We start from the raw sequence: 13477 nt of genomic DNA, 5'->3' as shown, positions 1-13477 counted from the left end.
GGAAGCACAACTAACATAAACTAAATTAATGTTATATGATTGTGGCTGATAGTAAGGTGAGGAGAGGCGCAATAATGTACTAGTGATTGAGACACAGCGACCAGAAAACAAGAACACACAAAAACAAAACCCTTGATTTGCTAGATAGCCAACACCTCTACTCCCTCATCTCCACCCCCTTTCCGACACCCCTCCTCTCCTCCGTCAAAAAGAAATGATGTAGGAGTGGAGAGGGGGATGAATATGAATCTTTAAACAAGTGTTGAAAGAAGGAAGCTGTGCGTTATTAATGAGCTATACTTCTATTCATTAGCGGCCAAGACAGCGTCAGGCCCAATTTGCCTTTTGCAGTTCAAACCCACACTTTAAACCCACACTACACGGATAGGAGAATAAATAACTTACTGTGTCCCAAATGGCACCCTCTTCCCTATGTAGTCAACTACTTATGACCAGGTCCCATAGGGATCTGGTCAAAAGTAGTGCACTATATAGGGAAGAGGGTGCCATTTGGGACGCAAAACGTTTCTCCCCCAGCAAACGCTAAAGACACTAAAGGTGCCCCTGTAAAAAATAATTTGTCTGTGTGAAGTCGAGTCCTTGAGGTATGGTGTTGCGTGAGGTAGGTGATGTGGGAATACAGTTGAAGTCGGAAGTTTACATACACTTAGGTTGGAGTCATTAAAACTCGTTTTTCAACCACACCACACATTTCTTGTTAACAAACTATAGTTTTGGCAAGTCGGTTCGGACATCTACTTTGTGCATGTCACAAGTACATTTTCCAACAATTGTTTACAGACATATTATTTAACTTATAATTGACTGTATCACAATTCCAGTTGGTCAGAAGTTTACATACACTAAGTTGTCTGTGCCTTTAAACATCTTGATGTCATGGCTTTAGAAGCTTCTGATAGACAATTTACATAATTTGAGTCCATTGGAGGTGTACCTGTGGATGTATTTCAAGGCCTACTTTCAAACTCAGTGACTCTTTGCTTGACATCATGGGAAAATCAAAAGAAATCAGCCATGACCTCAGAAAAATAATTTTAGACCTCCACAAGTCTGGTTCATCCTTAAGAGCAATTTCCAAACGCCTGAAGGTACCACGTTCATCTGTACAAACAATAGAACGCAAGTATAAACACCATGGGACCACTCAGCCATCATACCGCTCAGGAAGGAGACGCGTTCTATCTCCTAGAGATGAACGTACTTTGGTGCGAAAAGTGCAAATCAATCCCAGAACAACAGCAAAGGACCCTGTGAAGATACTGGAGGAAACAGGTACAAAAGTATCTATATCCACATTAAAACGAGTAGTCCTATATCGACATAACCTGAAAGGCCGCACAGCAAGGAAGAAGCCACTGCTCCAAAACCGCCATATAAAAGCCAGATTACGGTTTGCAACTGCACATGGGGACAAAGATCGTACTTTTTTGAGAAATGTCCTCTGGTCTGATGAAACAAAAATAGACTGTTTGGCCATAATGACCATCGTTATGTTTGGAGGAAAAAGGGGAAGGCTTGCAAGCCGAAGAACACCATCCCAATAGTGACGAACGGGGGTTGCAGCATCATGCTGTGGGGGTGCTTTACTGCAGGAGGGACTGGTGCACTTCACAAAATAGATGGCATCATGAGGAAGGAAAATTATGTGGATATATTGAAGCAACATCTCAAACATCAGTCAGGAATTTAAAGCTTGGTCGCAAATGGGTCTTCCAAATGAACAATGACCCCTAGCATACTTCCAAAGTTGTGGCAAAATGAATTAAAGACAACAAAGTCAAGGTGTTGGAGTGGCCATCACAAAGCCCTGACCTCAATCCTATAGAAAATGTGTGGGCAGAACTGAAAAAGCGTGTGCGAGCAAGGAGGCCTACAAACCTGACTCAGTTACACCAGCTCTGTCAGGAGGAATGGGCCAAAATTCACACAACTTATTGTGGGACGCTTGTGGAAGGCTACCCGAAACGTTTGACCCAAGTTAAACAATTTAAAGGCAGTTCTACCAAATACTAATTGAGTGTATGTAAACTTCTGACCCACTGGGAATGTGATGAAAGAAATAAAAGCTGAAATAAATCATTCTCTCTACAATTATTCTGACATTTCACATTCTTAAAATAAAGTGGTGATCCTAACTGACCTAAGACAGGGAATTTTTAATAGGATTAAATGTCAGGAATTGTGAAAAACTGAGTTTAAATGTATTTGGCTATGGTGTATGTAAACTTCCGACTTCAACTGTATATGAACAAAAATGTAAAAGCAACATGTAATGTGTTGGTCCCATGATTCATGAACTGAAATAAAAGATTCCAGAAATTTTCCATATGCACAAAAAGCTTATTTCTCTCAAATGTTGTGCACAAATGTGTTTACATCCCTGGTAGTGAGCATTTCTCATTTGCCAAGATAATCCATATACCTGACAGGTGTGGCATATCAATAAGCTGATTAAACAGCATGATCATTACACAGGTGCACCTTGTGCTGGTGACAATACAAGGCCACTCTAAAATGTGCAGGCTTGTCACACAACACAATGCCAGTACGTCCAACCTGCCTCACAACCGCAGACCACTTGTAACCACACCAGCCCAGGACCTCCACATCCGGCTTCTTCACCTGCGGGATCGTCTGAACTGTGGTTTCGCACAACCGAAGAATTTCTGCACAAGCTGTCAGAAACCGTCTCAGGGGAGCTCATCTGCGTGCTTGTCGTCCTCACCAGGGTCTTGAACTGACTGCAGTTCGGCATTGTATCCGACTTCAGTGGGCAAATGCTCACCTTCGATATCCACTGGCATGCTAGAGAAGTGTGCTCTTCACGGATGAATCCCGATTTCAACTGTACTGGGCAGATGGCGTTTTATGGGCGAGTGGTTTGCTGATGTCAACGTTGTGAACAGAGTGCACCGTGGTGGCGGTGGGGTTATGGTATGGGCAGGCATAAGCTAGGGATAACAAACACATTTGCCTTTTATCGATTACAATTTGAATGCACAGAGATACCATGACGAGATACTGAGGCCCATTGTCGTGCCATTCATCCACCGCCATCACCTCATGTTTCAGCATGAAAATTCACGACCCCAAATCGCTAGGATCTGTACACAATTCCTTGAAGCTGAACATTTCCTAGTTCTTCCATGGCCTGCATACTCACCATACATGTCACCACCCATTGAGCATGTTTGGGATGCTCTGGATTGACGTGTACAACAGCGTGTTCCAGTTCCCCCCAATATCTAGCAACTTTGCACAGCAATTAAAGGGGAGTGGGTTAACATTCTACAGGCCACAATCAACAGCCTGATCCACTCTATGCGAAGGAGATGTGTCGCGCTGCATAAGTCAAATGATGGTCACACCAGATGCTGACTGGTTTTCTGATCCACGCCGCTACCTTTTTTAAAGGCATTTGTGACAAACAGATACATATCTGTATTCCCAGTCATGTGAAATCCATAGAGCCTAATGAATTCATTTCAATTGATTACCTTATACTGTGGTATCCCGGGATGTCTACCCCTGAGGTTGGTGATAGAGGGGAGGTACGTGCCGCAACGTTGGCCTTCTCTGCTGTGAGTACCCGGTAATTAGGGGAGAGTGCCAACCAACCGTGCAGGCCACATTAATGGAGCACCATGGCACACCACGGGAGAGAAAAAGAGAGAGGCAAGGAGTGTGCCGACAGAGGTGAATGAAGCTCCCTGACGCACAGAGCCGAATATGAGAGTATTTGTTGTTACGTACAGTTTTTGTTGCCTAGTAAAGTCGTGTTTTCTTACTAGAACCTCCCTTTCTCTTTGTCCATCTCTGTGCACTCAACCCAACACCCCACGGTTTACCACATATGGTGGAGAATGAGGGCAACTCAGTAGCTTTGGGTACCGTGGGGTCGAGCGTACGGAGATTACCATGGAGGAACTGGTTGCTCAGTTTATTCTCAGCCAGCAGAAACAACAGGCTCTCCAGGAGCAAGCGCTGGAGGAGCAGCACCAACAAAACCTCTGACTGGTAGCTGAGGTAGCCCAGCTGAATGGTGGTACGGCTCAAGAGTCTAGCCCGAATCAGTTCCTGGTCAAGCTAACAGAGGAAGATGACGTGGAGACATATTTGTGCACCTTCGAGAGGACGGCTCAGCGGGAAGGGTGGCCCAAGTCCAAGTGGGCCAGCCTTTTGGCACCCTACCTCTCCTGGAAGGCCCAGAAGAACTACTTCGACTTGAATGCCGACCAGGCAGCGAATTATGAGGGACTCGGGTAGTATCAGGTAGTAAAGTGCAATGGGGAGATTAAATACTTGTTACTCCTACCCACCCAGTATGTTAGTACTGTTTTGCAGCTCGCCCACCTGCTCAGGGGACACCTGGGGATGGAGAAAACCAGAGAGCGGATCGGGAATCGGTTCCACTGGCCCGGAGTCAAGCGCGCCATTGAGGACTACTGCCGTACCTGCCCGGAGTGCCAGATCATAGCCCAGAGGGCACATTATAGAAACCCTTTGGTTCCCCTGTCCATTATAGGGGTGCCGTTTGAGTGGATGGCTATGGATCTGGTGGGTCCATTGTTGTAAACAGCAAGGGGACACCAATATATCCTGGTAATTGTGGATTACACCACCCGGTATCTGGAGGTGACCCCGTTATGCACGGCGGCAGCGAAAGGTAGCGCACGGGAGCCCTTCCATTTATTTAGCCGGGTATCCCGCGGGAATTCCTGACAGACCAGGGTACCGCATTCATGTCTCGTTTTACGAATCAAACAGGTGAGGACCAGCGTGTACCATTCACAAACAGACAGGCTAGTCGAACCCTTCAATAACACCCTAAAGCAGATGCTGAAGAAGGTCATCAAGAGAGATGGGAGGAACTGGGACCAGCTGATGCCCCACCTGATGTTCTCGGTGCGCGAGGTACCCCAAGCGTCCGCTGTGATCTCCTCCTTTGAGCTCCTGTATGGCAGTCGGCCCCAGGACTGCTGAACCTAGCCAAGGAGGTCTGGGAGGACCAGCCGACCCCCCTTCACAGCGTGATGTAATACTTGGAGGAGATGAGGGAGAAGATGAAGGCAATTTGGCCTGTGGTGAGGGAGCACATGGCCCAAGCGCAACGCGCCCAGGAGCGCGTTTACAACCGGGGGACCCAACCATGAGAGTTCCCCCTGGGTGAGAAGGTCTTGGTGCTGATCCCCACAACAGAGAACACAATCCTGGCTACGTGGCATGGGCCCTATGACATCATCGAGCAGATAGGCAACGTCAATTATAAGGTCCGCCAACTGGGGCGGAGAAAACCCCTCCAGCTTTACCATGTGAACCTACTGAAAAGATGGCAAGCACGAGAGGCGCTGTGCGCAACGTGGACCCGGCCACAGCAGAACCCACCCTCCGTCTAAATTTCCATGGGGGAAGACCTCAGCCCGACCCAACGACAAGCACTCCGAGATCTGGTCCAGCGGAATACGGACGTGTTCTCGTGGAACATCATATCCGCACACATCCGGGAGAAAAAAATAGTAAACGGCTCTACCGGATACAAGAAGCTCGGAGGCCGCTGGTCCAGCTGGAAGTGATGACAATGCTAGAGGTGGGGGTACTAGAGGAGTCCCACAGTGAGTGGTCTATGCCTATAGTGCTGGTACCGAAACCTGACGGAACCATCTGCTTCTACAACGACTTCCGGGGCCTGAACGAGGTCAGTAAATTCGACGCCTACCCCATGCCCCGGATGGACGAACTGATCGATTGTTTGGGGAAGGTGAGATATGTCAGCACCCTGGACCTGACGAAGGGGTATTTCTCCACCACGGGGGGGCTATACCACTACCGGGTACTTCCTTTCGGGCTCCACGGGGCCCAAGTGACCTTCCAGCGACTCATGGACTGTGTCCTTCGCCCACACCATGAGTACACTGCTGCTTATTTGGATGATTTAATTGTGCACAATGACAGATGGGAGTCCAATCTCTGTAGGCTACAGGCAGTGGTGGATGTGCTAAGGAATGCGGGGCTGACCGCGAACCCCCACAAGTGTAAGCTGGGCTACGCCGAGGTGGAGTACCTGGGCTATTGAATCGGGTAGGGAAACGTGAAGCCCCAATAAAAAAAAAAAATGGGGCTTCAAGAGGCAGGTGAAGTCATTCCTAGGGTTAGCAGGCTACTATAGTCGATTTGTACCTAACTTTGCCGCAATAGCTTCTCCCCTCACAGACCTGATGAAGACACGCCTACACCAGACGGGGGACAGAGTACACCGAGGCGGCGTTCCAGGTCCTGAAGGACGCACTATGTTCGCACTCGGTATTTGTCACCCAGACTTCTCAAAACACCTACTGGTCCAGACAGACGCATCCGACACAGGGGTGGGGGACATCTTGTCCCAAGAGAAGGAAGGCGAGGAGCACCCCATCATGTATGTCAGCAGGAAGCTCATCCCAAGGGAGAAGAAGTACTTGATTGTCGAGAAGGATTGCCTCGCGGTGAAGTGGGCGCTGGACACCCTCAAGTATTACCTCCTCGGGAGGAAGTTCACCCTGATCACCGAGCATGCCCCCCTCGTGTGGATGGTGAGAGGTAAGGACACGAATGACTGTGTCACCCGCTGGTTCATGTCCTTACAGCGATTCTCTTTCTCTGTCATCCACAGGTCGGGGGCCCGGCCCGGCAATGAGGACGCCCTCTCCAGGAGGGATACAAACCTAGCCCTGAGCACACCTAAGGGGGGTGGGGGTATCCCGGGAGGTCTACCCTGGGGTTTGGTGATAGAGGGGAGATATGTACCGCAACGTTGGCTCCCTCTGCTGGGAGTACCCAGACTGGGCACCCTGACGCTGATGGCACCAATTAGGGGTAATTAGGGGAGAGTGCCAACTTGCCATGCATGCCACATAAATGGAGCACCGTGGCACACCACGGGAGAGAAAAAGAGAGAAGCAAGGAGTGAGCCGACAGAGGGGAGCGAAGCTCCCGGAGGCACGGAGCCAAATATGAGAAGAAGGACAGAGCCAACGCTAAGATTTTTTGTTGTTACGTTTATTTTTTGTTGCCTAGTAAAGTCGTGTTTTCTGACTAGAACCTCCCTATCTCTGTGTCCATCACTGTGCGCTCAACCCAGCACCCCACGGTTTACCACAATATGAACTGTAACTCAGTAAAATCTTTGAAATTGTTCCATTGCGTTTATATTTTTGTTCAGTGCAAATGTCTGTTTTTATATTTACGTCATTTAGCAGACGCTCCTATCCAGAGCAACTTACAGTTAGTGAGTGCATACATTATTTAAAAAAAATAATAATTCATACTGGCCCCCCATGGGAATCGAACCCACAACCCTGGCATTGCAAACGCCATGCTCTACCAACTGAGCTACATCCCTGCCGGCCATTCCCTCCCCTACCCTGGACGAATTGTGCGCCGCCCCATGGGTCTCTCGGTCACGGCCAGCTACGACAGAGCCTGGATTCGAACCAGGATCTCTAGTGGCACAGCTAGCACTGCGATGCAGTGCCTTAGACCACTGCGCCACTCGGGAGATTTTTAAAGCTGAGTGCAAGCTGAGGGTTTATCTTAATTCAGTTGTCGGACCATCCTGAGGAACTTGAACCTGACTTCGCATGGTCGTATTCATTAGTGCACAACATAGCAAAAATGTTTTGCAAACAGGAAACTGAATGGAACAACACATTGTCGTGCAGGCATAACAAATTACACACCCAAGCAACCAATCTGACCCCCCCTCCAGCCCTCGTCCTGTTCTTCTCAGTGCATTCATCATCGATTGCATTTTTCCACATACACACACAGCGTATCTGGAATTATTACGAAAACGACAAGGAGGCCCTGTCTACCACAAATATTCCTGGTAATTGACCTGTCATAGCTAATTGCTGAAGGGGGCAGGGGACTGGGAGTGTGTGTGTGTGTGTGTGTGTGTGTATGTGTGTGTGTGTGTGTGTGTGTGTGTGTGTGTGTGTGTGTGTGTGTGTGTGTGTGTGTGTGTGTGTGTGTGTGTGTGTGTGTGTGTGTGTGTGTGTGTGTGTGTGAAAGACAATGTCTACGTATCTGTGGAGCCGAGTGGACCTCCATAGCATGCCAACCAGAAAGATTTTTATTTTTCATTTTATTATACTATTATCATATTATATATATTTCCATCACTTTTTGTACATTAAATCACTGGACATTCTGTGAATGACCCATTTTCATCATAAACCATCGGCGTCCTATAAAAAACCTTGTGTCAGAGTTTTTGTTGATTTAATTTTTTACATTAATTGAAAGTAGTCATCCCCCTCCAATGTGCTGTGAAAGTTTCTTACTCTCAAGTTTATTTGAAAACTACAACTTTTAAAACAATTTTTTTCCAGGATGCAGACGAAATATAAAGCAATCGTGGGGATATTTTGCCAATAGGGTACATTTTTGTCTAGGCATGCGGACGACCGTACCTGGAAGGGTCCGCTGGGGTTGACGATGATGTTGGCCTGGTTCCAGTCAGGACCCTGGTTCCCATCCAGGGTCCAGATCAGAGTGTCCACAGAGGCGATGCTCTTCACCCTCAGCCACACTTTCAGGGAACCTTGATGTGGAGGCAGAGAAGGGGGACAGGGGTAAGTTGAGGTGTTTTGGAGGGGGTGTATGTGTGTTTGTGTGTGTGTGTGTGTGTGTATATCTGTCTGTCTCTTTACGTTAATGTCGGTCCCTGTGATATTTTTGTATGTGAGGCGTTTACTTTGACTTTACTTGCACACAATATACATATTATGTACTGTATATTAAATTCATCACAACCTGTTGTTAGGATAATAGAATCCCAAGGTGGGGAGCCGAGAGCTAGGGAGACAGCCACCAACCTAAGTTATGCATTGAAATACCACTACTACTTGTGCTTAGGAGAACCTAATATATTATTCAGTCTCAAATCTCAGCTGGGCACAGAAACAAAGGAAAGTGTTCTATTGATAATGTAAAATTAACAGCCAAACAGAAAGAGTCATGTGAAGGTGAAATTACAGAGGATGAACTTCTGGATGCAATTAAAGACTTTAAGTCCGGGAAAACTCCAGGGTTGGATGGCATACCAGTCGAAGTATACCAAACCTTTTTTGATATACTAAGAGGACCGTTATTAGCATGGTTTAACCACTCCTATGTAAATGGTAGATTATCTGACACTCAGGAAGAAGGTCTGATCTCATTATTACTGAAACAGGATACAAGTGGAAAATATAAAGATCCAGTCCATTTAAAAAATTGGAGGCCCCTTACAATTCAGTGTTGTGATGCAAAAATTCTAGCAAAATGTATAGCGCATAGAATTAAAAAGGTATTGTCGGATATTATTCATTCTAATCAGACAGGTTTTTTACATGGAAGATACAATGGATTAATATAAGGCAAGTATTGGAAACAATAGAACATTATGGAAAATCAGAGAAACCAGGCCTGCTATTCATAGCAGACTTCGAAAAGGCATTTGATAAAGTATGACTGGGGTTTATATATAAATGCCTGGAGCATTTCAATTTTGGTGAATCTCTTATAAAATGGGTCAAAATCATGTATAGTAACCCTAGGTGTAAAATAGTAAATAATGGCTATTTCTCAGAAAGTTTTAAACTGTCAAGAGGAGTGAAACAAGGTTGTCCATTATCAGCATATCTATTTATTATGGCCATCGAGATGTTAGCTATTACAATCAGATCCAACAATAATATCAGGGGATTAGAAATCCAGGGCATAAAAACAAAGGTGTCATTGTACGCTGATGATCCACAACTAGAATCACTCCACAGCCTCATAGAGCATCTCGATACATTTTCTAACCTCTATGGATTACAACCAAATTATGACAAATATACTATATTATTTATTGGATCAATAAAAAATAAAAAAAATTACATTACCATGAAGTTTACCAATAAAATGGTCTGATGGTGATGTGGATATACTCGGAATACATATCCCAAAGGAAATAAATGTTCAATTTTATTTGGAACGGCAAGCCAGACAAATTTAAACGGGCCTATTTAAAGTGGGGAAAAGGGTATTTAGTCAGCCACCAATTGTGCAAGTTCTCCCACTTAAAAAGATGAGAGAGGCCTGTAATTTTCATCATAGGTACACGTCAACCATGACAGACAAATTGAGGAATTTTTTTTCCAGAAAATCACATTGTAGGATTTTTCTGAATTTTTTTGCAAATTATGGTGGAAAATAATTATTTGGTCACCTGCAAACAAGCAAGATTTCTGGCTCACAGAGACCTGTAACTTCTTCTTTAAGAGGCTCCTCTGTCCTCCACTCGTTACCTGTATTAATGGCACCTGTTTGAACTTGTTATCAGTATAAAAGACACCTGTCCACAACCTCAAACAGTCACACTCCAAATTCCACTATGGCCAAGACCAAAGAGCTGTCAAAGGACACCAGAAACAAAATTGTAGACCTGCACCAGGCTGGGAAGACTGAATCTGCAATAGGTAAGCAGCTTGGTTTGAAGAAATCAACTGTGGGAGCAATTATTAGGAAATGGAAGATATACAAGACCACTGATAATCTCCCTCGAACTCACCCCGTGGGGTCAAAATGATCACAAGAACGGTGAGCAAAAATCCCAGAACCACACGCCTATTGAATGACCTGCAGAGAGCTGGGACCAAAGTAACAAAGCCTACCATCAGTAACACACTACGCCGCCAGGGACTCAAATCCTGCAGTGCAAGATGTGTCCCCCTGCTTAAGCCAGTAAATGTCCAGGCCCGTCTGAAGTTTGCTAGAGTGCATTTGGATGATCCAGAAGAGGATTGGGAGAATGACATATGGTCAGATGAAAACAAAATATACATTTTTGGTAAAAACTCAACTCGTCGTGTTTGGAGGACAAAGAATGCTGAGTTGTATCCAAAGAACACCATACCCACTGTGAAGCATGGGGGTGGAAACATCATGCTTTGGGGCTGTTTTTCTGCAAAGGGACCAGGAAGACTGATCCGTGTAAAGGAAAGAATGAATGGGGCCATGTATCGTGAGATTTTGAGGGAAACTCCTTCCATCAGCAAGGGCATTGAAGATGAAACGTGGCTGGGTCTTTCAGCATGACAATGATCCCAAACACACCGCCCGGGTAACGAAAGAGTGGCTTCGTAAGAAGCATTTCAAGGTCCTGGAGTGGCCTAGCCAGTCTCCATATCTCAACCCCATAGAAAATCTTTGGAAGGAGTTGAAAGTCCGTGTTGCCCAGCGACAGCCCCAAAACATCACTGCTCTAGAGGAGATCTGCATGGAGGAATGGGCCAAAATACCAGCAACAGTGTGTGAAAACCTTGTGAAGACTTACAGAAAACGTTTGACCTGTGTCATTGCAAACAAAGAGTATATAATAAAGTATTGAGAAACTTTTGTTATTGACCAAATACTTATTTTCCACCAAAATTTGCAAATAAATTCATTAAAAATCCTACAATGTGATTTGCTGTATTTTTTTCCTAATTTTGTCTGTCATAGTTGACGTGTACCTATGATGAAAATTACAGGCCTCTCTCATCTTTGTAAGTGGGAGAACTTGCACAATTGGTGGCTGACTAAATACTTTTTTTCCCCACTGTATGTGTGTGTGTATATGTATATGTATATGTGTATGTATGTGTGTACGTGTATATATATATATATATATATATATATATATATATATATATATATACAGTGGGGAGAACAAGTATTTGATACACTGCCGATTTTGCAGGTTTTCCTACTTACAAAGCATGTAGAGGTCTGTACTTTTTATCATAGGTACACATCAACTGTGAGAGACGGAATCTAAAACAAAAATCCAGAAAATCACATTGTATGATTTTTAAGTAATTAATTTGCATTTTATTGCATGACATAAGTATTTGATCACCTACCAACCAGTAAGAATTCCGGCTCTCACAGACCTGTTAGTTTTTCTTTAAGAAGCCCTCCTGTTCTCCACTCATTACCTGTATTAACTGCACCTGTTTGAACTCGTTACCTGTATAAAAGACACCTGTCCACACACTAAATCAAACAGACTCCAACCTCTCCACAATGGCCAAGACCAGAGAGCTGTGTAAGGACATCAGGGATAAAATTGTAGACCTGCACAAGGCTGGGATGGGCTACAGGACAATAGGCAAGCAGCTTGGTGAGAAGGCAACAACTGTTGGCGCAATTATTAGAAAATGGAAGAAGTTCAAGATGACGTGATCACCCTCAGTCTGGGGCTCCATGCAAGATCTCACCTCGTGGGGCATCAATGATCATGAGGAAGGTGAGGGATCAGCCCAGAACTACACGGCAGGACCTGGTCAATGACCTGAAGAGAGCTGGGACCACAGTCTCAAAGAAAACCATTAGTAACACACTACGCCGTCATGGATTAAAATCCTGCAGTACAGGAGCATCATGGCTAAAACTAACAGACTGGCCAATAGCTTCTAGCCCCAGACCATCAGGATGATGACTAGCTACCAGTAGTCAGCTACTAACTCCCCCTGTTCCCCTCTCACCCACGTAAAATGTGTTATGAATTTGCAATAGGTATGATAATGTTATGAATTCCAATTTGTTGTAGCGAACATTAGCTAGGTGTGTAGGTGACTAACTTTAGCTAAGCTACGGGTTAGGGGTTAAGGTTAGAGTTAAGGTTAGGGGTTAGGGTTAGGGTTAGGGGAAGGGTTAGCTAAAATGCTAGTTGTCCTCTTAAACCTTGTGTCACACAGCTAGTCTCTACCAGTCTCTAAAGTCTCTACCTGAAGTAAAGTACATTCTCCAGACTTTCAGCTCCCACATTGACGTTTCAGAAACCTGTGAATGTGGGGGCACATTATCTACCATCAGAAATCCCCACTTGCGGGCGTCAGACACACAGCCTGTCTGTACCATCAACAATTCTCCATGCTTATGAGGACAGCAACTGTCAAGCTGCGCTGTCACAATCCACCACCCCTATGCTGCTATGACGACCATCATAATCTCCTGTTCTTTTATTCAGTGACTGAGATCTCATCTCTGGAGAGGGACGGAGTCGGACTGAGATGGCCTGCTATCCTCATCTGAACCCAGAACAGTATTAGCTCAACTATGTTACACGCACTCACGTATGCACCTCTGTTGTGACTGCTCTGAGGTGCCATTGAAATAGTGACCCCATTCACTCACAGGAGAGCAGGTGGGAGGGCAGGCAGTGAGGGATGGAGGGAGGGAGGGAGGGAGGAAAGAGAGTGACAGTATGGCGGTCAGCTACTTGGCCTGAGAGCGATAAGTCACAAGCATTGTGACCGCATAACAGGTTGACATGTTAGTGACAATGAACCACATGGGGAGGTCAGGGGAGCAAGCTACTGCATATCAAGAGGGTTGAATAGCACGGTTGACGAATATACTGTAAGGGTTGTGTAGACGTGAGGGGCAATGCCTATGGAGGTTTTGCTTC

The 13477-nt window shown here is 45.5% G+C and overlaps 1 protein-coding gene across 1 annotated transcript in view; it reads right to left on the bottom strand.

The window, feature by feature from the left end:
* Positions 1 to 13477, bottom strand: part of LOC121539671 (MAM domain-containing glycosylphosphatidylinositol anchor protein 1-like) — a 127111-nt gene that overhangs the window by 26467 nt on the left and 87167 nt on the right. Inside the window, exon 11 of the mRNA XM_045217974.1 lies at positions 8469 to 8599. Within this exon, the coding sequence (XP_045073909.1) occupies positions 8469 to 8599 (131 nt within the window). The remainder of the gene's footprint in view (positions 1 to 8468; positions 8600 to 13477) is intronic.

This window comes from Coregonus clupeaformis, unplaced genomic scaffold (assembly GCF_020615455.1).
Source record: "Coregonus clupeaformis isolate EN_2021a unplaced genomic scaffold, ASM2061545v1 scaf1302, whole genome shotgun sequence".
In the NCBI taxonomy this organism is placed as follows: Eukaryota; Metazoa; Chordata; class Actinopteri; order Salmoniformes; family Salmonidae; genus Coregonus; species Coregonus clupeaformis.
Note: the sequence above shows the minus strand (reverse complement) of the source record. Positions and strands in the feature narration are given on the sequence as shown.